This window comes from Danio rerio, chromosome 21, assembly GCF_049306965.1.
Source record: "Danio rerio strain Tuebingen ecotype United States chromosome 21, GRCz12tu, whole genome shotgun sequence".
NCBI lineage: Eukaryota > Metazoa > Chordata > Actinopteri > Cypriniformes > Danionidae > Danio > Danio rerio.
Genome location: NC_133196.1, coordinates 9,553,530 through 9,580,818, shown reverse-complemented (window position 1 = coordinate 9,580,818; position 27,289 = coordinate 9,553,530). Strand labels below are relative to the sequence as shown.

The 27,289-nt window shown below is 36.5% G+C and overlaps 1 protein-coding gene and 2 non-coding genes across 3 annotated transcripts in view; 2 read left to right on the top strand and 1 right to left on the bottom strand.

Annotated features, from left to right (window-relative positions):
* Nucleotides 1–26,827, bottom strand: part of nr6a1b (nuclear receptor subfamily 6, group A, member 1b) — a 61,393-nt gene extending 34,566 nt beyond the window's left edge. The window contains 2 exon segments of the mRNA NM_001033720.1: nt 7,444–7,479; nt 26,679–26,827. Coding sequence (NP_001028892.1) covers nt 7,444–7,479; nt 26,679–26,742 — 100 coding nt within the window. The 5' untranslated portion in view covers nt 26,743–26,827.
* mir181a-4 (microRNA mir-181a-4) lies at nt 3,181–3,264 on the top strand. Its single transcript, NR_161920.1, has one exon. It is a non-coding gene; the product is annotated as a microRNA mir-181a-4 (primary transcript).
* mir181d (microRNA mir-181d) lies at nt 3,326–3,409 on the top strand. The gene has a single exon (NR_161924.1). It is a non-coding gene; the product is annotated as a microRNA mir-181d (primary transcript).
* Nucleotides 26,828–27,289: the final 462 nt, after the last annotated feature.

Genomic DNA, 27,289 nt, shown 5'->3' with positions numbered 1-27,289 from the left:
AGTCTTATTTCTTTAAGTTTGGCTGGAATAAATGCAGTTTTTATATATAATTTTGGCCTTAACTAATATGTACGTACACTAGTCATTCTTTGCCATGTACGTCTTGTGTAAATAATGTTTTTACATAGTACTTATGGTCAATTAATTACCTGTAATTAATTTCTGAACATTTGTAATTACACTGTTGGCCATCCCTTACACACTTAACCCAGTTTATAAACCTACCCAGACCCCCAATCCTGCTCCTAATCCCACCTCAAGAGCATCAGAAGTGCAATACATTGTAAACACATCATATATTTTGGTGTAAGTATACACTAGTTATGTAATATAAAGTAGGGACCTATTTTTGAGGTCAATATTATCAGCTCTCTTAAAAGAAGTAAATGTTTTTGATTGCACACAGAGCAAACCATTGTTATCTAAATACTTGCCTACTTATCCTAACTAAATAGCACTTTAGGCTGGATACTAGTATCTTGCGAAATAAGTAGAAAAATATTGTGTACTGTCATCATGGCAAAGATAACAGAAAGTAGTTATTAGAAATTAGTTATTAATAATATAATGTTTCAAAATGTGTTAAAACTCTTATTTCCTTTAAGCAACACTAATGAAACATTAAATTGAAATTTCACAGGAGGGCTAATAATTTCAATGTCAACTTGACTTCAACTGTATGTAAATGGCCACTTATGGAAATGGTTAGAATCTTACTTTGAGTTCAAACGTATTATGGCATTGAGATATATGTGATCAAGCATGCGGGATATACATCATAGTACTGAATGTTTACCATGGTACATCAAATAATACTCAGAGTGATTGATATGATTGATCTCTTTCATGGTGTACATTATACAATATCAAAAAATCATGGTAATACTATAGTATTTAACGTATAATCTAAAGAAAATATACCACAAAAAATACCACAGTGCACTTATATTTATTATGATACCATGGTAGAAAATAAACAAATATGGTAATACCATGGTATATAAAATAAGCAATTAATATGGTAATATCACAGAATTTGAAGGATACTCTAAAAATCATGACCATGGCACATGTAAAAATCATAGTCTTACTATAGTATTTTGATATAAATCATGGTCAAAAGCCTGAAAATATGGCAATACATACTTTAACAAAATAATACCACAGTATTTTTAAATATACCATCGTGCATAACTGCAAATCATGCTAATAACATAGTATTTAATGGATTCTCTTAAAAATCCATTTATTACCATTATATTTCTATGTTTTCTAGTTGTAATATGAAGGTACATAACCTACAAATATGACACTGACAAAAAATATGGTAATACTATAGTATTTGAATGATACTCTAAAGAAAATGGTATACTGTATATAAAACCAAAAGTATAGTATTTTAAAATATATCAAGGTGAATAGGCTGAAAATATAACAAAACAATAATACCACAGTACACAAAAATATATTATAATACCATGGTAGAAAATGAAATATGGTAATTTCATGGTATATAAATTAACCAAACAATATTGTAATACCATAGTATTTGAAGGATACTCTAAAAAACCATGGTACATATAAAAATCATAGTAATACCATAGTATAGCTTTAATAAATCATGGCGAAAATCCTGAAAAATTGCAGTATATAACAAAATAATACCACAGTATTTTTTAAATACCATGGTGGTAACTACAAACATGGTAAAACCTTAGAATTTGCTGAATTCTCTTAAAGAAATCATGATACATGTACAACTCATGGTAATACCAAAACATTATTTTTATATACCAGTGTAAATGACCGAAGAATATTGTAATATGATACATAACCAACAAATATGACAATGCTAAAGAATAAGGTAATACCATAGTATTGGAAGGACACTCTAAAGAAAATGATGGTATTTCTATAAAAATAAAACACCATAGTATTTTAAAATACATCATGGTAAATAAGCTGAAATATATATGTAGCAAATACAATTGAAGTCAGAATTATTAGCCCCCCTTTGAATTTATTATTATTTTTTATTATTATTTTCCAAATTATGTTTAACAGATTCAGGAAATTTCCACAGTATGTCTGATAATATTTTTTTCGTCTGGAAAGAGTCTTATTTTTTTATTTTGGCTAGAATAAAAGCAGTTTTTAATTTTTTAAACACCATTTTAAGGACAATATTTTAAGCCCCTTTAGGCTAATTTTTTTTTTCAGTAGTCAACAGAACAAACTATCATTATACTATAACTTGCCTAATTACCTTAACCTGCCTAGTTGACCTATAAGCTAGTTAAAACTTTAAATGTCACATTAGGCTTATAGAAGTGTCAAGAAAAATATATAGTAAAATATTGTTTACTGTCATCATGGCAATGAGTTATTAAAACTATTATGTTTAGAAATGTGTCAAAAAATCTTCTCTCCATTAAACAGAAATTGTGGGAAAAAAAATAAACAGGGGGGCTAATAATTCAGGGGGGTTAATAATTCTGACATACATACACAAATAAATAATGTACATAAATAAATAATAATATTTTGAAATAAAACGGCAAAATATGATAATATCATAGCATTTAATGCATTCTCTGAAGAAAGTCATGGTGCATATAGTGTGATACTCGTGGTAATAGCAAAATATTTTGAGAAATAAATTAATAAATGTAGTAATACCATGGTAAAGCTTATTATACCATGGTATTATACACAAAGAGAAGCCTTTCAGTGATAATAAAGCTCTTATACATGATGATAATATATCATTATTTATTTTTTCAATGAAAATCAAATCAAATAAAAGCATATTATTTTCATTCTCAAGCCAGGCTAGCATAAATCAGAGTGCTTGTGATGAGCAGCTATGTACTCCTTTGCATTTTTAATTTGAATGAATGCCACGAAAGTCCCTAAACAATAGCAGATGATTGCAAGCACATACTCTAGCTCTAAACATTAATATAAGCCTTCTCTGAGCATCTAATAATAATTACAGGCTATAACAGCAGCGTATAATCACACAATCTCTCAGTGATCTAAGATACAAGCGCTATTTATTACAACCATGTTTCTTCACTGTTAAAGAATAACATATCAACCTTAGAAACATTTTTAGCAAATCTAACAGCAAAAGTCTGCATTTTTTACACAGGTTTGTGGCTTTACTAATACCCATCTGGTGCATTCTGGGAACATTCAACGCTGTCGGTGAGTTTGGATGCATAATAAACCATCGACCGTTGGCTGTGCCCTGAGATTACCACATACTTCGCGCATCAACACTAGCACTTTCTACCCAGCAGTGCTTTTCCTGCTTTTTTTTTACGGCTGCAATATACATTCATTGATGTCGTTGGGTTTCACATGTGAGCGACTCACTGACCAATGAGTGCAAACTGCAGTAGGAACAATGAAACGGCATCTGGTTAATTATCTGATGATATGATGGCATAAAAAACCTCTCGGATCTTCAATGAACTGGCACAGGATGGTGTAAAATGTACAGTAAGTGATGCAGTATTGTTATTCAGTTTGAGTTCATAATGTTGATTCAGATCAGATCAATAACAATGTTGATGTTGTGATGTTCGGCTGTGTTGTGCTCATTACTGAATATTAGTTTTAACACCTAGAGAGTGGAGGAAAAGCTAATATTCAGCAATGAATAGAACAAAGCCAAACTTTACAACATCTGTTATTGATCTGATGTGAATCAACAGTCAAAACTGAATTGGTTTCATTATTTTCATGACATATACATCATGTAAAAACTAATTTTCTTGTTGTTATTGTTGTGATCCTGCTTTAAAACAATTTTTACAAAAGCACTATAATAGATAAACATAATATGTACTGTATATTAAAGTTGCAACCAATTTTTGGCTGCCGAAAATGATCAATATATTATTAATGTGTTTCATTCAGTGTGCTGCACCATAGCTATTTTTTTGCCTCATATTTTTGGCCATTTTTCTTTTTTATCTAAAAACTAAATACGACATCTTCGTATTGAAAAAAATGGCCAAAAATATATGATAAAAAAAGGACACTTGATAAAACCCATTCATTTTCATGGCTTATTGCATACAAGATAGTTTGTTGCTAGTTTACTAGTTTGCTAGTTCAAAATGGCTCAAAATTCTGCTCTGTGGACATTCCAGTCTGAGCATGAGCCATGGATGCTCATCAGAAAAACAAAGTCCACTCTAATAACGCGCTGACAGGAGATTTCTATGTAGTATACTTAGGAACAAGTGTTTGTAATAGTACTACTGCGATGTCAAGGCAACACTGGTAAAATGAAGCCTTTCGACTTGTTCACTGTTAATAAAATGTGGTTATTTTAATGGCTTGTGTTTCTAAAATATGCATGATTTAGGTTAATAAAGGATTAAAGAGATAGTTCACACATAAATTATAATTTACTCACATACACATGGTTTTTAAAGCTTTATGAGTTTCTTTTTTTTGTTAAACACTAAAGAAGAAGGAGAATGCTGAAAACCTGTAACCATTGACTTCCTTAGAAGGAAAAACAACCAGTTTGGATGTCAATGGCTACAGATTTCCAGCTTACATACATACATATACATACATACATATACACACACACACACATATATATATATATATATATATATATATATATATATATATATATATATATATATATATGTAATGTATGTATATATATATATATATATATATATATATATATATATATATATATATATATATATATATATATATATATATATATATATATATATATATATATGGTAAAATATGTATGGTATGTATATGTATGGAAACCCACCGTGTTTCAACAAAAACAAAAAACAATTTATTACCATGTTTTTGATTATTTACCATGATGTACAGTTTTGGAAATATTATGGCATTAACAGGGTTAGTATTTAAACATAAAATGCATATGCATGTAATATATATATATATATATATATATATATATATATATATATATATATATATATATATATATATATATATATATATATATATTATGCATAATAATTTTATAACCAGTATGATATTGTTTATCATATCAATATACCCTAATATTAATAAAAAAAACATTTCATGACACATACAAAAATATAATAACAGATTTGTAATATCTAAACGTGATTAATACACTACTACATATATTTATAATACTACAGTAAGCTGAAAAAAGGGGAATAACCAAAATACCTTCAGCCAATCAGAGCCCAGCAAGTCCTGCCTATTTACATATTGTGCCTGACTGCTGACCTAACTTTGACTCCTCTGCCACAGAGAGTGAAGGTGAAGTCAGCAGTGTGTATGCGTGTGTGTGTGTGTGTGTTTGTGTGTGTGTGTGTGTGTGTGTGTGTGTGAGAGAGAGAGAGAGAGAGAGAGAGAAATGCTCTTCCGCTGCTTTTACAGCTTAATTGGCCTCCACATAAATCAAGGGCTTCCTCTAACAATGTTCGGCCCTGACTTGTTCAGCTTTTACAACATCATGTATGCATGTATCACAGAAGGACAACATAAAATCAGGAGCTCCTGAACTGATCCTGACCTCTACAGCGAACACGTCCTGAACCAGAGAGAATAAAGCTGCTCTACTGGCCAACATGAAGAACTGCAGGTGTTGTAATTCCTTCAGTCTTTGAGATTTCTTCAGGATTGCAGAAGTAGAACTCTTTTAAAGGGATAGTTCACCCATTATTGAAAATGTAGCCATTATTTATTCTCCCTTAAGTGGTTTCAAACCATGTTGAACACAAAAGATGATATTCTAAGGAAAGCTGAAAACCTGTAACCATTGACTTTAATAGTCGGAATAATAAATACTATGAAAGTCAATGGTTACATGTTGCCAGCTTTCTTTAAAATAACATCTTTTGTGTTCAACATAAGAAAAAAACTCTTTGTAGCATGTAATGGGTGAGTAAATTATCGTTTTCTTAAGGTTTTTTCCTCTTTCGTCAATTGGTGAAGTTTGTTCCTGGCCACTGGCTTGCTTGGTTTGGGACCTGGGGTCTGTTCTTCGTAACTCGCTTAAATGATCTAAGATTATTTGGCAGATCCCGGATCTTTTAATCTTGATAACTGATCTCTCGCTAATTTGGTTCTTCAAATGAGTTCGCGAATCAGATTAGAATATCTGGATAAACTGTTCTGAGATCGCTGCGTGTGTTGTGAAGGACAGATCTATCGATCCTCGAAATCATGATCAGCAATGCAACGATTGGCTGACGGCACAGCAGCATAATGACATCATCTGATTAATATTCAATTATCCATGTGAGCAAAATTACATCAAATTAGCAGTAAACGGCTTGTTAAATAAGACACGCAATAACCTTCCACATTTGTTGTGAGCTGCAGGCTTTCCACTTTCATGTGTCAAGAGTATTCATCATGTATTTCAATGCATATCAGTGTATTTAGTTCTACATTTAGAACATTTTTTCTGTATTATAGTAGCCGTTTTTTAATCGGTGTAAAGAATACTGGTTGTTTACAAAAGCGGTTTTATATTGGTAAAGGCGTCTGCAACTTTTGTGAAGCATCAAATTCACCGGCATAACTATCAAAACATGTTTATGACTGCTGAAATGTATTATTGCTTTAAAAAAAGTCACATATTGTGCATTTCTATTATACACAATTTGTACTAAAGCGATCTAAAAAGTTCATATCAATAAGTTTTCTCTTTGCACGACCAGGTGGCAATCTTTGTACTTTCATTTCGAGGGTGCAGATTGCATACGTTTTATTAATATGTATAACTTTATTTATTTTATTAATGACTATAACTTTATATATATAGTTTAAAAATATGTACCATTTTCCCAAGTGTATATAACTACTACTGTAAGAAAATATCAGAATTCGGAACATACTTTCTGTATTATCTTTGCTTGAACTGAGCCGATCTAATCCTGTTTATATGAATTGAACCTGCTCCCGATCAGGTTTGACCTAGCAGAACTGTTGCTATGACAACAACTCTCGGATCAGCTTTGAAGAACGAAATGATCCTGGATCGTGTCAAATCGTCAATATCCAAATCCAGCTAACTGAGTAATCCACGTACAAAGAACGGACCCCTGGTCTGTGCATTGATGGATTTGCTCTTCAGTGTTTGGACTTTCAGCAGTGAAAATTAAACCACACTGAACCAAACTAAACTGAACTTCACCTCTGAAAACTGGACTGAAGCAGTTTCTGTTTACTAGATCTCTATGTTAAGCTTTTTTGACACAATCTACACTGTAAAAGCGCTAAAAAAAATAAAGATGAATTGAACTGTCTCTTTAAGAAGGCTCAAGAGAAAGCACAGCCTATAATATTCAGGATTTAGTATAAAGTGAATTTGAGACACAGAGCGCAGGAATGAAGTGATTTGGCCATCAGGGGGCAGGATGGAGATTATTGAGTTTTTCTTACCCGTTTCGTCCTGCAGGGAGTTTTCTTCATAGAAACCTAAAGAGGAGAGGGGAAGAGAAAAACAGACTATTAGATATTATTTATGTGGAATTACTACTAGAAAACATGTACTTATTTTGTAGACACTTATCCAAAGTGACTTACACGTGAGGATAAAAAGAGCACTTAAGATATTCAGAGAGTAGCAGAATATGATGCCATAACAAGTCTATTTATTTGATTTATTCATTTAGCACGCTCGGATAATACTAAAAGGAGAACGTGTGTCCGACAAGTGCTTTGCAAAAGCATAATGATTTTCCTATTCAAAGTCAAATCAGAATTTATTTTAAAAATAAGATATTTCTAATAATTCAAAATCTACACTGAAAAAACTTTCATTCAGAAATTGCAAATAAATTTTACAAATAAAATTAATTCAGCCATTAACAAATTAAATTTTATTGTAAAACGTACAGACTCCAATGATGTTTGTTTTATTTACAATGTCAGAAAATACTTTGTGCATTTTTAAAATACAATACTATTATTTTTAAACAATATAAATTAATATATATTTACTTTACACTACGTTCTCGATGAATGAATGAATGTTTAGCTGTGCTGAGTTTCCTTGAGATAGCATATTTTCCATTACAATAAAAAATAATTTACATTAAACTATTTGCTTACAAGAAATGCACTGTTTAAAATATTATTTACAGGATATACAAGACTTATTTTATTTAGAAGAGATGCTGCTTGTTTTCCACTTTTAATATGAAAAACATTGAATATTATTTATTTTGTTTTCAAAAGTGCAAGTTATTTATTTGGTAAGACTTTATTTTGATGGGCCATAAGAGTATTAGTTGACTGTCTGCTTAATATCTGCTGATACTGCTCCTTCAACAGACATTTGACTGACTATAAGAACTTACACTAACCCCAACCCCAACCTAACATTCATTCATTCATTTTCTTGTCGGCTTTGTCCCTTCATTAATCCGGGGTTGCCACAACGGAATGAACCGCCAACTTATCCAGCAAGTTTTTACGCAGTGGATGCCCTTCCAGCCAACACACACATCCACACACACATTCACACTCATACACTACGGACAATTTAGCCTACCCAATTCACCTGTACCGCATGTCTTTGGACTGTGGGGGAAACCGGAGCACCCGGATAAAACCCACGCAAACGCATAGAGAACATGCAAACTCCACACAGAAACGCCAACAGAGCCGAGGCTCGAACCAGCGACCTTCTTGCTGTAAGACGACAGCACTACCTACTGCGCCACTGCTTCGCCCCCCCAACCTAACAGTCTACTTATAATCTACTGAGAATTAGTTGGCATGTAGATGCAGTGTAACTTAATTCAACAAACGGACCATTAAAATAAAGTGTGACCATTTATTTTGACTTTTATTATTTTTTTTAAGAAAGAGTGACTGTTTGTTTTGGGCAATGTGTGTTTTAATTTCAGTCGTTCAGCCTTGATGTTCAATAAATAAACAAAGATAGTAGATAGCGTGTGTTTCCTTCAATTATCTTAAAGTCAAGTAATGCACCCTTCATTCAAGCATCTCTCACTTGTAACATGTGAAAATACTTACTGTACAAAACCTGTCAGTAAACCATGAGGGCCAAAAAAATAAATAAATAAAATAATCGTTCATTAATTGTAATCGAGTTTAAATGCTCAAATAATTGAGATTTTGATTTTATGCCAAATCGTCCAGCCATAATTCAAATCTTATTTTGTATTTAGCCGAAGAACGACACGCATATGTTTGGAAACACTTGAGCATGAGTAAATAGTGAGTCAATTTAATTTTTGCGTGAACTATCCCCTTAAATTCCTCCAAATAAACGTGTTTGCAGGCATTTGATCATGATGTTTCTGGTAAATGTTTCTAGAATGAACACACACTCATCAGTTTCCCATCAGATCAAGAGGAACTTTGAAACAAAGGCTCTTCTCTGTCTTCAGATGACTCTTCTTCTGTTATCTATCGCTCAGATCCATCTGTCCACTCGTCTCACTCCTGTCCCTCAGGACAGGGCCCCTGCGACCCCTCAGCAGGCGACACGTGTGTGAGTGTGTTTGTGTGTGGGTTTGCTGAGTGTGAATGTGTGTGTGCGAGTGTATGTGTGTGTGAACGAGTATGAATGTTCATGAGTTAGTGTATGTGTGTGTGTGTATGCATGTGTGAGTGTGTGTATAAGAGTAAGTGTGTGTATGAGTATGTACTTGTGTCAGTGTCAGATTGTGTTTGTGTGCGAGTATGAATGTGTGTGTGTATTGATGTGTGTAAAAGTGTGTATGAGTGTTTGTGTGTGTGTGTGTTTGAGTGAATGTGAATGTGTTTGCGTTTGTGTGTTTGTATGACTTTGTGTTAGTGTGTGTGAGTGTGCGCTTGCATGAGTGTATGACTGTGCGCGAGTGTAAATTGGATCTGTTTGTGTGTATGTCTGTGTGGGAGTGTATGAGTGTGTGTATGTATGTGTGTGTGTGTGTTTGGTTGTGTTTCTGTGTGTGTGGGTGTGAATATGACTGTGTTAGTGTGTGTAATTGGGTAAGTGAGTGTGCTCTTGCGTTTGTTTGAGTGTATGAGTGTGTGTGTGCGAGTGTAAATTGGTTGTGTTAGTGTGTGTGGGAGTTTATGAGTGTGTGTATGTATATGTGTGTTTGGTTGCGTTTCTGTGTGTGTGTGTGTGTGTGTGTGTGTGTGTGTGTGTGTGTGTGTGTGTGTGTGTGAGTATGACTGTGTTAGTGTGTGTGATTGGGTAAGTGAGTGTGCTCTTGCGTTTGTTTGAGTGTATGAGTGTGTGTGTGCGAGTGTAAATTGGTTGTGTTTGTGTGTGTGGGAGTTTATGAGTGTGTGTATGTATATGTGTGTTTGGTTGTGTTTCTGTGTGTGTGTGTGTGAGAGTATGACTGTGTTAGTGTGTGTTTGATTGGGTGAGTGTGCTCTTGCGTTTGTTTGAGTGTATGAGTATGTGTGTGCGAGTGTAAATTGGTTGTTTTTGTGTGTGTGGGAGTGTAAGGGTGTGTATGTATGTGTGTGTGTGGTTGTGTTTCTGTGTGTGTGTGCGCGCGAGTATGACTGTCCTAGTGTGTTTAAATGTGTGTGTGTGTGTGTGTGTGTGTGTGTGTGTGTGCACTTGCGTTTGTATGTGTGTATGACTGTGTGCGGGAGTGTAAATTTTGTTTGTGTGTATGTGTGTGTGGGAGTGTATGAGTGTGTGTGTATGAGTATGACTGTGTGTTAGTGTGTGAGTGTGCGCAAGTGTAAATTGGTTGTGTATGTGTGTGTGGGAGTGTGTGTGTATGAGTGTGTTAGTGTTTGGTTGCGTTTCTGTGTGTGAGTGTGACAGTGTATTAGTGTGTGTGAGTGTGTGTGTGAAGGTGCGCTTGCATTTCTGTGTGTGTGTGTGTGTGTGTGTGTGTGTGACTGTGTGTGCATATGAGTGTGCATCATGCCTGTGTGTTTGTGTGTGTGAATGTGTGAGCGTGGGTTTGAGTGTGCTTGTATGTGTGTGTGCATTTCTGAAAGTGTGTATTTGTATGCATGTTTGTGTGTGCATGTCTAAGAATGTACAGTATATGAGTCTGCATGGCAGTGAGTATGTGTGCACGTGTGTGTGTCTGAGAGTGTGTATGAGTCTGCATAGTTGTGTATACATGTGCACATGTTAGTGTGTGAGTGTGTGTGTATGTTTGAGAATGTGTATGTGTCTGCATGGTTGTGTGCACATGTTTTCGGTGTGTGTCGAGTATGTGTGTGTGCGAGTGTGATCTGCTGTAGTCTCTGACAGCTGTGGGGTTTTGATCTGCCACACGCAGGGCTGCTTTATGGCATATGGTGGATCTGGACACACACACTCCTGCAGCATCATCTAACAGCAGCCAGTGCTCGCCGTCTGCTTCTGGACCACACACACATTTCTTCACAGCACTCGTTGGACCAGTAAGCGACGGTATTTAGATAACGGCTGATGTTAAACAGGTTTAGATATATTCAGTTCTGCTCAATGTACAGCGGCTGACATTGGCTGTAATCATCTTTAGCAGTTCACTGAAGAGGGCTTTTAGATATTTATACTACATGGGCTGCTGAATAGGGCAGTGCGGTGGGTAGCGTTGTCGCCTCAGAGCAAGAAGGTCGCTGGTTCGAGCCTCGGTTGGGACTAGTTGGCATTTCTGTGTGGAGTTTGCATGTTCTCCACGTGTTGGTGTGGGTTTCCTCCGGGTGCTCTGATTTCCCCCACAAGTCAATCGAGTCTGGCTAAAGATTTGCACTTGCACCTCCAGGCTTGCACACTCGGACTTGCACGCTCAGGCAACCATGCTTCCTCTGCGAGTGACGTCATTTACAATCGCCACCTGTGGCCGCTTGCATGAAAGTCCTTCGGTAATTTAACTTAAGGGTGTCTCTGAGGCGGAAAAATCTCTAAGGTAACGGATTTCATTAAGATCGTTGCAACAAACTTGTTATCTGTCACCCTTACTCAAGTGCCTTTTTTCAAAGTGTTTCACTACTGTAGTTTCTGGCAACATACGGCGACAGGTGCCAGAGCTGCTATAGTTACGTAAACAGATTGTAACGAACCACGAATGCTTGCCTTACAACAGCTCTGCAGTAATGTTACACATCATCAGTGCCAATTTCTTTCCGCTAAGCGAGTTGAGTTCCGTTATTCAGTCGATCTCGACATTATGTTTGGAGGACCTATAAAACTGGGCTGGGATCATGTAGAGACTATTGAAGCTGTGCTGCAACTGTGATTTCATATTGATGCACTCCTGAGCAGACGTGCTAACTTACAAGGAATAGTTATAAAGAATAGTTTCCCAAGTCGTTCAAGAATCATTGCTGTAAGTCCATAAAGTGCATCTGTTACTACAAAATGAATGTTGAAATGTTTAAAATAAAAACTAAAATTCAAATTTGCCCGGTGTTTTTTTATTCATAACTGTGGAAGAATACCTTGTGTGTATATTTAGACCTGATAGTTGATATAAATAAATAATAAGCTTTCCTGGTATGAATGTTAATAGCAGCCTGCTTTGGTAAATTTACAGCAAAGCATACAAAGCATATGATCATATGAATATACTAACTGGGGGGTGGGGGGGGGGGTCACTGGCACGCAAACGACCTGGAAACTTACTTTTGATTTATTTGTGTTGATTTCAAGTGACGTGATAGGTGCAGGTGACGTCACTTGCACATGAAGCGTGGGTGCCTGAGCGTGCACTCCCGAGAGTGCAAGCCTGAAGATGCAAGTGCAACTCTGCAGCCAGACCCTTCTCCCACAAGTCCAAAAACATGTGGTATACAGTAGGTGAATTGGGTACGCTAAACTATCCGTAGAGTATGAGCGTGAATAGGAGTGTATGGGTGTTTCCCAGTGATGGGTTGCAGCTGGAAGAGCATCAGCTGTATAAAACATATGCTTGATAAGTTGGCGGTTCTTTCCGTTGTGGTGACCCCAGATTAATGAGGGACTAAGCCGAAAAGAAAATGAATGAATGAATGAATCTTTGATTCTGATCGAAGCTTAACTAGAGCTGCACAATTAATGGTTAAAAGATCGCGATCTCGATTCGACCCCCTAGACGATCTTAATCCAGCATTTCTACGATTCTGTCAATCATATTTTCAAATTTAGGAGAGAAGAAAAGGTGGCTACACGAGTCTTTTCATTGTTTCACACACGATGCTCAGTGACATTAACACCTACCAAATGATGTTGAATGAATCACATAAGGAACTTGTAAGGTATAATTCACCTAATAATGGCATTTTTGTTGTTATATAATGATGTTTTCGCGGCCGGGAAAATCACATGTGACGTGAGCTGCTGACCGTAAGCTGTTATAGAGAGGGCACGCGCGCTCTACTTAATAATAGACGCGTGCGTCTACTTTAGTGAACAGAACCTGCATATGTTGCGAGTAACAGGTAATACAGTTGTATATAATTTTCTGTTTGTGGCACAGAGTGATCATTTGGGAGCCGTGTGCGAAGTATAAACAAGCGCTTAGCAGTCAAAATGAAACCAAAAGTGTGCACTTTATTTAAATGATCATATCGCATTATGATTACGGCAAGCATTTGAAATGTTTTTTCTTTCATAGCGAACCCACAGTTGTGAATGAAAATAAATGTTTACAATGTCAGTATAACTACTCTAGCTTATATATTGCTGAATATAATCTGATAATGGCAAATGTCTGATTTTACCAGTGAATAAATTTGTCTAATATGACAGACAGCAAGCATATATCTCAAACATAATAATTCAACATCAGAATTATTATAAGTAGAATAGAATTATTTATAAAACCAGTAGACCTACACATAATATTATTATCGATGTTGTGCCATATGTTTGTTTTTGCCATACTTTTATTTAATACGGAACCCCGGAAGGGACGTAGTGGGGGAGAAAAAAATGGGTGGGTGAAAAAAAAATAATGGGTGAAAGAAAAAAAAATGGGTGGGAGGAAAATATATATTTCTAAGTTTTTTGCGTTCTCTCGCAAAGATGTTTTGCGTTCCCTCGCAAAGATGTTTTGCGTTCTCTCGCAAAGATGTTTTGCGTTCCCTCGCAAAGTTGTTTTGCGTTCTCTCGCAAAGTTGTTTTGCGTTCTCTCGCAAAGTTGTTTTGCGTTCCCTCGCAAAACTGTTTCTCCACAAACACTTCCTGTTCACTGCACTCACGTAAACCCTTTTGCTGAAATTCTCCCATATTTTACCATTCTATCCCACTTTCTTTACATTACTGTGCGCTGATTGTCGCCTTTCACTTTGCAACCTCTGAACCAGTGAATGCATGTTTAAGCACTGACTGACAGACGCGCTTCGTACAATAAACTGATCCCAGATCAGCGTCTGTACGCGCCATTTAAAGGGACACTTCTGTTATCAAACAAGTGCGCAGCAAATGAATCTCATGTTTTGTTTAGTTTGATAACAGAGGTGTCTCTGTAAGAATGCACAGATCTATAATGAAAGCAGTCCATTACTTTAGAAACTGTTTGTGCTCATTTAAGAGAAAATAAGCTGTTTAAAATAAAACATGCAGGACGGAGATGTTTCATATTATTCAGTGTATTTGTCTGTTTAAACATACACCCGCTCCTCTGTAAATGGCGTGTACAGACGCTGATCTGGGATCAGTTTATTGTACGAAGCGCGTCTGTCAGTCAGCGCTTATACATGCATTCACTGGTTCATAGGTACCATACGCACAGTAATGTAAAAAAAGTGGGACAAAATGGTAAAATACGGGAGAATTTCGGCAAAAACGGGAGGGTTTACGTGAGTGCAGTGAACAGGAAGTGTTTGTGGAGAAACAGTTTTGCGAGAGAACGCAAAACATCTTTGCGAGGGAACGCAAAACATCTTTGCGAGATAACGCAAAACATCTTTGCGAGGGAACGCAAAACATCTTTGCGAGGGAACGCAAAACATCTTTGCGAGAGAACGCAAAAAACTTAGAAATATATATTTTCCTCCCACCCATTTTTTTTCTTTCACCCATTATTTTTTTTTCACCCACCCATTTTTTTCTCCCCCACTACATCCCTTCCGGGGTTCCGTAATTTTACATATACAGTTGTGAGAAAATTGTGATCTTTATTTTAAGCAAAAAAAAATCGCGATTCTCATTTTAGCCAGAATCGTGCAGCTCTAAGCTGAACACATAAACACAACTATTTTCTCAACAAAATAAATGATAGCCATTTAGCATCGAAGCTAGAGTCACTGGGCAGAGAGACGCCCTGCCCATGGAGTGAATTTGCTTCTAATGTGATGTGAATTTGATGTGCGAATGAAGCGGATTTGATGCACAAATGAAGCGAGTAAACTCAAAATGTATACTCAATGTAAATGTAAAATAGCATGATTACTTCTCGTGTTCCGCATCTGTTGTGAACACAGCACAAGAAACTACAAACAGGAGCTTGTTTTTATGACTAAAACAACAAATGTTTTGAAATACAACATATTATAACCATTGTAAAAATGAGATAAATTACTCTGCTCCATTGAAGGCCCTTTAAAAAAATCAATGAAATTTTTTACTTCCACAAAAGGTCATTTACAGTGGAAAAAGATGGTTCTTTAATTAACCCTTCACTAAAAGGATCTTGGGGTAAGCAAACAACAAAAGAAGAAGTTATTTTAACATGGTGAAAACCTTATTTTGTCTCTTCCTGCACGTTTATAAAGAGTCTACTGTTCTACATTAGTATGCGTATAGGACAAACACACACTCAGGCATGCATATAGGCAGGTATAGATCCACACAAACACACACACACCCCTCCCCCTGTCCAGATGCCTTCTGTTCCCCTCGGCTGAGTGAGCATGAGGAGCTGTACAGATGTAGTGCTGAAATGTAACCTGAATATCCATTTATTTTCCATTTTCCAGAGCTTCATCATTCAGATCCAAGGACACAGGATCCCAGCCGACCCCCATCACCTCTGCCCATCACAATCTGTGTGTGTGCGTGTGTGTGTGTGTAAATCTACACTCAAAAGGTATTTAAGCCTATAATCAAGATCGGTACAGTACGTGTAAAATAATGAAGACTAAAAGTTGGATTTACTCTTAATGATTTAAGAATTTTTACTGAGTAATTTCAATATTACAAATAATTGAAAAAAAATTGCAAAAAGGAAAAAAGTGTTTTTTGGTACTCATTTTTTTGTTTACTTTTTATGGAGTAAATATTATAGTTTTAATTTATAGTTTATTACAGTATTTTTTATAATAATGTATTTATAATAGTTCATTATTTTTTTAATTGATCATTTTCTGTTTTAATTTTGAATTGAATGTTTTATCCTTCTTTATTGTATTTGAATTATACCTTTCATCATATATATATATATATATATATATATATATATATATATATATATATATATATATATATATATATATATATATCCGGGGGTGATATAAGTGCGTGACTTATTTGAGGACTTTGACAAAGATGTGCAATTTCCAGGAGATTAGCACTCGTTTGCAGGCATTATGAGTCCCACAAATGCATACAGACTCCCGGAACTTCCGGGAGACTAAGGATGTCTGAATATCAGTCCAACAACTGTAGTGAGACGCGATCCAGCGGAACAGCCTAGATAAAGACGTGCACTTCTCTCTGTCTCTGGAGCTCTGAGAGAGAAGCGCGTGGCTGTGTGTGCATGTGGCTCTGCAGTGAACACCACTTGTGTGTGTGTGTGTGTGTGTGTGTTCGGTCATGTGATGTGCGTTTTCAGCGGACGTAGGGCTGTTCAGAAATGCTAGGTAAAACACGGTGTGGATGTAGATTATTTTCGTTCTACAATGCCATTTTAACACTAAGACGTATTACGTGGTAATACGTGGTAGTAGGGGCCTAAGTGTGTATTTTTCGCAAGCGCCTTTGCGATGGGGCGGAGCATCGGCGATGCCAGCTCAGCATGGTGTTGTCTATAGGCCATCGGTGATGGACGATGGCATTGTCTATTGTATCAGCAGGAGTCCTAATGCCCCAGTATAGTAAAGGTGACACTATACGCTTGTTAAGTGGTGACGTATGTAATACTGTTTCCGGGTCCAAGCCGCCACTCATTTGAGTTGAGAAATCATTAGTTTATGATCACTTTTTATTCCTATCACACATTAAAGTTGATTTTATATAAAGTCATCGTTTACACAACAATCTCTGGGCTTGCTGCATCACAAATACCAAAATTTTAACAATTTATAAAACAATTTATCACTTTCTTGCCATTGGATATCAGGCATGGACATATATATTGCGATCGTGATTTTCGAATGTATTAAATCGTTTTGTAAACGTTTATTATTACCATTTCACAAGTCTCCCTGTTCAGTTGAATAGAGCGCTTGGACCTGGAAGAGGCTTCGCGTGACGTCACACTTAACAAGCGGATACTGTCAGTGAGCGGCATCTTTCGGATGAGACGTTAAATTGAGGTCCTGACTCTCTGTGGTCCTTAAAAATCACTTCTCGTAAAGACCAACGGCCAACCTCCTTCCATTCGCCATTACCCATCAATATTGCGCATCCACCGAATTGGCTCTATCACCGTCTCTCCACTCCACCTATAGCTGATGTGTGGTGAAAACACTGGCGCCGCTGTCCTGTGGCTGCCATCGCATCATCCAAGTGGATGCTGCACAACGGTAGGGGTGCGGAGAGACCCCCGCCCACATCTTCTTTTATATTCTTTGAATTTTCTTTAAAACGCAATAAATAACAATTAAATTATAATGATAAAATGATTAAATAATAAACTATAAAGATTTTTAAAAGCGAGCAATGCATGACACTTCTTCCATCGAGTCCTAGTTTTTTAGCAGTGTTATTTAAAAAATGCAGTAAATGCGTGTTCTAATGTAAAACTGATGTAAAAGCTAAACAGTTGGGGTCAAGCCAGTCTACCTGTTCAACATGGTCAGTCATCATGGTATCCATGGCAACAGGAGGGTCAAAACAAGGGGTCATGGAATGGCCAGCAGCGAGAGGGGTTTATGAGCCCTCTGTGTGTGTGTGTGTGTGTGTGGGTGGACAGGAAGTTTATCTGCAGTGTTTATAACGTGTGTTTGTGTGATTGTTTATTTGTGGGGGAAGGGTGATAAAGCTTCAAGACTAAATCTCAATTAAGCGTGTGCATACACACACACCCACATTCACTTAATTGTGCAATCAGCTTGATTCTTTTGTTTAATATTTAAGGTCACATTAACACTAAAACCTTTTAGTTTTAAAGAGCATAAGTTTTGCTAAACTTTCTGTCAACACTACGTCGGAGTTATCAAGTGCCAAAAACTGAGCTCTTTGGAAACACTAAAGAGGCCATTTTCATTTTAACACACTGCTCCTGCGCTGGGTCAGTGTGCATGGGGGAAAACGGAAATATCTGAAAACAGAGGCGGGCTGCAGACGTTCGCCTATTTGATTGGGGCTTTTTTCACAATATTAAGTAGCCTAAACATGGTTCAGATCTGCATCCTCTCCTTGTAAGTCCAGACTTCGTAAGTTTGATATGGAAAACAAACTCCTGAGGACATGTCAGGTAGGCTAAATCTTCAAAGGGAACAGTGTACTTTATAACCTCATTCACATCTCCCTGGCTATGTTGTTTCACTTTCTTAACAAAAAAGTGAAAACATGATATAAGGAACTGCCTATTTTCATTTCGATATAAACTTAACAGGCACCAAAAATGTTGAGGCGTCGTGTAGCAATATTTATATGAGCATCATCTTCTTTGTATGCATATTTATAACAAAATGGAGCCTATAACATAACTGCCTCCTATCATTTTCATTGAAAATACGAAACATACCGTCTCTTTTGCTGAATATCAGTTTTAATAATCAATAATGGTCATTATAAAAGTATACCATACAATAGCCCCTTTCACACATACAGACCTTTCCGGAAAATTGCTGGCAATTTTCCGGAAAGGTTGTATGTGTGAACAGGTCCTTTTTGAAAATACCGGTAAATTCGTTCTGGCTATTTTCCGGAAAAAGAAGTTGTAACATTACCGGCAATTTGCCGGAATGCTGCGCTGTGTGAATGCAGAAGGAAGATTGTCGTAATAAGCGCGTGCACGTCTAGACCGTGCTGACGTGAAACGTCTGCTTTAGCCAATCACAACAGTCAGACGCATTTACGTCCGCGCGGTTTGTGAGAATAAAATCCTTTGAATATTTTTCCAGACACATTTAGCCAGGCACTTATGATAAGCCGTTGTTTGTTTACCTTCAAGCTTTGCATGTGCCTGTGAAACAGCCTGTGAGCGCCTGCACATGCACATATTATGAACATCTCAACATGCGAAAGTGATCCTGCGAAAGTAGTTCACAATATTGATCATCCACAGAGTCTGTAATTTAGTCAAATGTTTACAAATACAAGCGCAGCCGTTTAAAGCTCATTTGTGGTGAATGATGTCAGAATTTACCGGTATTTTGGAATGGATGTGTGAATGCTCTTTTCCGGAAAATTTCCGTAACGTCCTCGCCTGTGTGAACAGCGCTTTTTTTGAATATACCGGTAAAGTCGTTCCGGAAATTTTCCAGATATTTACCGGTATCACTGTGTGAGAGGGGCTAATAAGTTTATACATTATAGGAAATAAATGCAAGCAATTAGTTAATGAGCAGAATCAGTGTACGTGTCTACATTAATTAACATATTACTTCATCTTCCCAGCCAAAACACACAACCTGAGAACAAGTAATAAATTCAAAAGACCAAAGTCAGGGAATGTGTCGTTAGATATAGACAATAAGATAAACTAAATGTGTTTTGAAAGCTCAAAAGCAGTTTTGTCCATGAACAAAGGAAATCGGCGCGTGAGCAGAGATTCACTCTCTCGTATTACAGCGCTCCCAACTTATAAAACTGCGCTTGCGACATTTGTCAGTGAAATAACGGCATACTCTGCCAGCCGAAATCATGTCGCGCGCACTCAAAGCGAACTTCCGCAAACACAGCGATGATGTCACATTCGTCGCGCGCACTGAGTTTAATATCAGAAAGCTGATTGGCTATTGCAAGTTGACCTTTTTGTAGTTATCATAGTGCAAATTACAATTGGACTAGTGAAATAAAGAACTACAACACCCCAAAAACCTAGCAACAACAACAACAAAAAGAATTTAAATGAGCATTAGATGTAGCGTTACATGGACATCGCAAAAATAAGACCTGTGCAAAAATATTTAAGACCTAGAACAGCAAATTTAAGACTTTTTAAAGCCATAAATTTCGATTTTTTTTAATTAAGACTTTTAAACACTTTTTAAGACCCCACGGGGACCCTGAGATATGTCTAATGTGTACAACTCTCACCTGGGGAGGTGTGCTCAAAGCACTCACTGACTGCCTGGAGCTCAGACGCGTGTATACACTGCAGCGCAATCCAGAGTGTGTGTGGTCACGTGATGTGCGTTTTCAGAAGTGTAGTGTGGACGGAGAGTTTTTCGGAAATGCTAGATGAAACGCCAGTGTGGACACGGATCATTTTCAATCTAAAACGCTGTTTTAAAACTAAAACGCATTACGCCCCATTCACACGGGGCGTCAGCTTCAACTCTTCCCATTCACTTTGAATGGGTGTCGGCAGGCGTTACCGAACTGCATTGTTGATCCGTCGGCGCCGCTTCAGAGGTGTTGCTCGCTGCGGAAGTTGAGACTTGCTCAATTTTTCAAGTGCCGACGGAAGCGCCAGCCAATCAGATCGCTGTATGCAAATACACCAGCTCAGACAGTGGCCTATTGCTGACTAATTTCATTGGCTGATGCTGCTATGACGATTACGTCAGCCCCAACTTCAGACGTGCCCTCTGTCAAGCATTGACACTGAAGCCTCGTGTGAATGGGGCGTTAGTGTAAACGGGGCTTAAAGCTGTTTAGTCATACTTGTAATACTCCTTTTTACATTTAAAGTGCACAACGTTATTAGTTAACTAAAGATAAAACCATAAACCAAAATAATGTTTGTTACTTGAAATTATTTATTTAAAAGTTACTATTACGAATTGATTTTTTCACAAAGAAAAAAGGTTTTATTTTTCAAATAATTAAATGTTTTACTTAATGTGCTGTTTTAAAATACCTAAGACTAAAACTTCACAAATAAAAACCAAACAAAAAAACATTTAAATAAAAATGTAATCAATGTAATAAAAATCAAACCTAAACTAAAAAAATACCCTGCAAACAAGATACATGTTGGCATCTCCTCTCTCTCTCTCTCTCTCTCTCTCTCTCTCTCTCTCTCTCTCTGTGTCTTTTTCCGCTCTGTAAGGTCAGCAAGAGGAGAAGGGTCACTCAGAAGTGAAAGGTCAAGGCTGCTGATTACAGTTGTATTCTGGTATGTGCAGTGACCAGTCCGGCGCTGCTATGGTAACACTGATCATCTAGATTTAAATTGCCTCCCAAATGACACACAATACACTAGTATGCACTAGGGCTGCACAATATTGGAAAAGTCTGACATTGCCATATTTTGCTTTGCTGTGATATACGGTTGAAGCCAAAATTATTAGCCCCCCCTTTGATTTTTTTTTTTCTTTTTTAAATATTTCCCAAATGATGTTTAACAGAGCAAGGAAATGTTCACAGTATGTCTTATAATATGTTTTCTTCTGGAGAAAGTCTTATTTGTTTTATTTCGGCTAGAATAAAAGCAGTTTTTAATTTTTTTAAATTAAAATTATATTATTTATTAAAATTATTAGCCCTTTTAAGCTATATTTTTTTCGATAGTCTACAGCAATGGTTCCCAAATTTTTTCATTCCTGGACCCACCTAGGCAAGTAATTCAATCCCAAGACCCACAATAATATTTTTATATTGAAAAATGGGTAAAAATTGTATCCATTCAAAGCAGTCAAAAGCATATGGTGTGCGGCTTTTTGGATTTTGCGATTTGATATGCGCAAAATGAGGCTTGATGTGCTTTTAGTGGCATACTGACTGTAACTGTGATAATTTTTTGTTGGCGAAGATACGCTTCTTTTTTAAAAAAAAGAGAATATGATCAACCTTTGTTGACATTTGCAAAATGTGTTGTTGTCAGGTGCCGTTTAAGTTTTAAGAGTTTCATGCTAGCACTTGCAAGCTTTTCTAAGCATAAAAGACAATGCAGGACTTCCTTACCCTCTAGACCTCTGCCGGCAATAAAACTAAGATCGAGGTAGGACTGATCATATTTTCTGTGTGGCTCTTTTTTTAGATTTGGTTTGATCTGAACATGTTTCAGAAGTCTGCGACACCTTTAGTTTTAAAACCTTTTCCATTTTACCAAACACTTCACGGGTGCGATCATGAGTGCTGCACGCTACTGACGTAGACACGTGACAGTTCAACACAAATGAATCTGACTCAGTCATTCAATAAATGCTGATTCACATTGTTTCAGCTCATGTGTTATAACCTAAATAATTCATTCGAAAAACTGAATCATCTCTAAATAGTCATTATCAAACTGGTTTTGATTCTCTGCAACATAAACATAGCTGCAGCTATAGTGACATTGCGCGACCCACCTTTCCTCACTGTGCGACCAACAGTTTGAAAACCCCTGGTCTACAGAACAAACCATCCTTATACAATAACTTGCCTAATTACCCTAACCTGCCTACTTAACTTAATTAACCTAGTTAAGCCTTATGTACTGTCATCAAGGCAAAAATAAAATAAATCAGTTATTAGAAATGAGTTATTAAAACTATTATGTTTAGAAATGTGTTGAAAATATCTTCTCACCATTAAGCAGAAATTGGGGAGAAAAATAAACAGTGGGGCTAATAATTTTGACTACAACTGTATATTGCGATATGAAAATATGTTCACCAGTTTGGAAAAATTTCATTAATTTAGACGAGCTGGAGTGAGCAAGTCTTTTTCTATGTAGTGACATCTCCATAAACTCCATAAATTACAAGCAAACAAAAATAAACAAACAGTGCTTGCTGATTTTCCAAGAAGTCAAACTAAGAAATTGAACAATAAAATGTAAAATAACATTTTAATTTTCAAAAATTATATTTAATATTATCTTTATCTTTAATCTTTAAAGAGCCATTTTTAATGGGTTTTTGAAAATGACAGTCCATGTAGTGTGTAACGCAGCTCTAAGTGAAGTGAAATATCCAGCTAAGGCTTAAATCTGAAAGTGCCCTGTGTTTAAAACTATTGATTCATCTATAAAAGAGTCAGCTCAAAGTAGTCCAAATGAATCGTGGAGGTAATGAATCTTTAGCTGTGACGACGTGGCGTCGATTTGGAACTCAAGCCCCACCTATTTGTTGCACGTGCAGACCAAAGAAAATTTAAACCCCCCAGCCACTATAGCACTACACACTATAGCAAAAAAGAAGACAAGACAAACACTGTAGCAGATCCCAGTTGAATCATGTCGCAGAGACGCTGCGCTCTGAAGTGTGAGGGAAACTTAGTGTCAGTGTCCCTACCCAAAGATGAGGATGTGAAGAGTCAGTGGTTGAAGTTTATATTTGCAAAAATACCTCAGCATTATAGCCCCAGCCTTGTGCTGCGTTCCTGTCATTTTTCTAATGAGTGCTTCAGCAATCGACATGCTTACAACAGGGCATTCGTCAGCCGTTTGTTAAAGGACTATTGGTGTGTGGGACTTTGATCCATAAACTGTGTACTGTAAAGTTCCTGTCAAGCTCTGACAGGAACTTCACAGTAACATTTCATGGATCAGTTTCTTCCTCCATTTCACAACTGTACGTAACTTAAGTGCAATTAAAATGGTCGTGTCCTTGTTTTCTCTAGCTTGCAAATTATGTAATTATTTTTGTTGTTACTTGTAACTGCTCCACGCGGCTTGTACTGTATCTGGTTATCTCTTTATATTCTCATATCGTGTCTAAAACCACATTGAAGGCGCATACCGCTTTGTTTACGAATTTAAATTTGTCAGCTCGTGATCTACTGTCGTTTGTTGATGCTATGGCCACCATCAGCTGTTTCTACACATGTGCGGTGGTCAAGTTTTAAAATAGTTCAGTTTCTGCCACTGTGTGGATTAATACTGAATGTGTGTCATGGTTAAGAATAGATGAAAAGTGTTTAACTGTTTAACTGCATTGCTTTAATGCACTCCTGCCTTGGGCTCACACATACACTCTGCACTCTGACTACTTGTTGAGAAGCCTTGCTGGGCATTTCTCTCTGTCTTGCTGATCGCAGTCGGCCAATCCCAATAGACTGGGTCATCGGACCAATCAGCACAGATTAGCATTGCGCTAAGGAGGGGTTTGGGAACAAATGAATCGCTGAACGAATCATATGGAAGTCGCTGGGATAATTCGATAAAAATAAATGTATATAATAAAAACAATGAAAGAGTTTTTGACCTTGCATGCACATCAACCTGTTGTTGGAGACCCATATAACCAAAATATGACCTTTTTTAATGCATAATAAGGGCTCTTAATAAATAAACTAATCCTGTGATGTTCAATGCTCAAATTGTTTAGCCCTAGTATGCACTTACACTATAAAGTCTAATATCACACCATATACTCAATCATTCAGTGTATGAATCTTAGAAGATTATTTTGCTATTCATTATCATAATCTGAATGTCCTGCACCCTCAATTTAAGCTGTTAAATGGATAGTTCACTTAAAAAAGATATTTCGGTCATCATTTACTCGCCCACTTGTTCCAAACCTGTTTTTCTATTCAACACAAATATACTGAAGATTGTTAGAGGGAAAACAAAGCCACTGACTTCCATAGTATTTTCTGTTCCTACTATGGATGTAAATGGCTGCTTATTTTACTAACATTCTTCAAAATATCTTCTTTGGGTGAACTGTCCCTTTAAGGTTTCCCAGAGATGGGTTGTGGCTGGAAGGGCATCCACTGCGTGAAAATGTGCTGGATAAGTTGGTGGTTCATTCCGCTGTGGCGACCCTAGATTAATAAAGAGACTAAGCCAACAAGAAAATGAACGAATGAATAAATGAATGTCCCTTTAGGTTATAAGATTTAACACTTTGATATCTCATTTTAGGGTGGCTCAGTGGTTAGCACTGTTGCCTTACAGCAAGAAGGTTGCTGGTTAGAGGTCAGTTGGCATTTCTGTGTGGAGTTTGCATGTTCTCCCTGTGTTGGCATGGGTTTCCTCAGGGTGCTCCGGTTTCCGTCACAGTCCAAAGACATGTGATATAGGTGAATTGAATAAACTAAATTTGGCAGTAGAGTATGTGTGTGAATGAGTGTGGATGTTTCCCAGTACTGGGTGCAGCTGGAAGGGCAACTGTTGTTTATAACATATGCTGGAATAGTTGGCAGTTCATTCCGCTGTGGCGACCCCTGATAAATAAGACAACTAATTTTGTCCTAAATGAGCTTAAAAAGTTAGGAAAGCAATGGAATGTTTTCATTATAACTTTAGATGTGTGCAGTTTTTAACATTACACCTCTGTTATTTAATGTAATCAAATTAAGTCTAAATAAACGAATCTTTTGTTGCTCTTTAATCAGAATGTGTAAGTTATACAGTGAAGAAAAGATTTATGAGATTTGATAACTTGATTCTATTTCTTTAATAATAATAATAAAACATATGACTGACCATTTAATAGTTTATTTACAATGAAACAGTCCCAGTTGAACGTATTTAGGGGGGTGGGGGTGATTATGGTAGGCATATCACTTATTTTCACATCCCAGTGTTGACAGGTATGGGTAGTACCATGACTTCCGATAATTACAGCACATGTTGGAGTTAATACAGCAAAAATTATATTCAAACAAAATAAAATACAAAATTTCACGTAAACCTCGGAAAAATTTGTTATTATTATTTTTATTATTATTGTAATTGTTTAAATGTTATTATTTATTAAAAACGTATTGTGTAAAATGTATTTACATAAATAATCCGTCACTTTACCTACATTGATTTTCCCCCAAGAAAAAAAAACACCCTGATTAAAAATACTACAGCTGGCTGTTTGTTGTCATTGACGTGTTTTTGTGGCGCTCGAGGGTGATTCGCTCAAGTTCAAAAGTTCATCTTTTACGATTCCTCGCGGACGTGCATATAAAAAACATTCCTCAGCAGCGCTTTAAAAGACCTATCTGTCCCCAAAACTCCAGCTCTATGCACCCATTCACCACATTACACACACATTTACTCCGTACGAGTGGAAAAAACACAGACTGCATTAACGCTACCCATAGAACTGCATTGAGAGAGCTCAAAAATAATTGAGGTGAAGTTGGTTTTATATTCACACATTTGGATTATTTCCTTAATAACATATTTTCAGAACTCTAAATAGACAAATCACATCAGCAGACAATGTTTATCAATGCACAAGATTTATCACAGTCAAATAAATAGTGCTAATGTTGTATTGAAGTCATATTTACATGTGATTTCAGTCCGAATATTCACAATAGCATAGTAAACATGTTAAGTTGACACTGAACAAATGTGCGAATATAAAAAAAAACTTTACCTCAATTCTAAAATGCAATATATTAATAATATTTACAAAAAACCCAAGCTAATTCAAGAGACAAACAGCAAAACAAAACCTAAGCGCTCCATACGAATGACCTCATGTATGCAAATTCAGATGATTGTAAATGATTGAGCATCATTACTTTCATGTGAATAACTAACTGTAGATTATAAACTCACGGTTGCTCAGTAATTTGTCGCGCTTGGAGAAGTCGTATGTGTTGGGTCTGTTCTCCACCTCCATCCTCCCTGCAGATGAGTGTCTCTCCTCGGTCCGCTTGCTGTCTGAGCTCTGACCTCTGCAAGCCCTCTGCACTCCGCGCTCCCGTGTCAAGCTCTGATGATAGCGGCAAACACCTTGCCCTGGTCACGTGACGACACGCCCCCGTGTGGCCTTCTGGGATTTGAAGTTCTTCGGATAGATAGATAGATAGATAGATAGATAGATAGATAGATAGATAGATAGATAGATAGATAGATAGATAGATAGATAGATAGATAGATAGATAGATAGATAGATAGATAGATAGATAGATAGATAGATAGATAGATAGGGATGGATGAATTGATTAAAAGATGATGGACCTTTCTGTAGCTTGATAGCAATGCTAATGTCGGTTGAACTCCCAGCGAAAGCAAGAACTGATAAAAGCCCGCATCTTCAGTGCAATATATATATATATATATATATATATATATATATATATATATATATATATATATATATATATAAATATATATATATGTGTGTGTGTGTGAATATCTTTTTATGTAATTTATAACTCTTATTG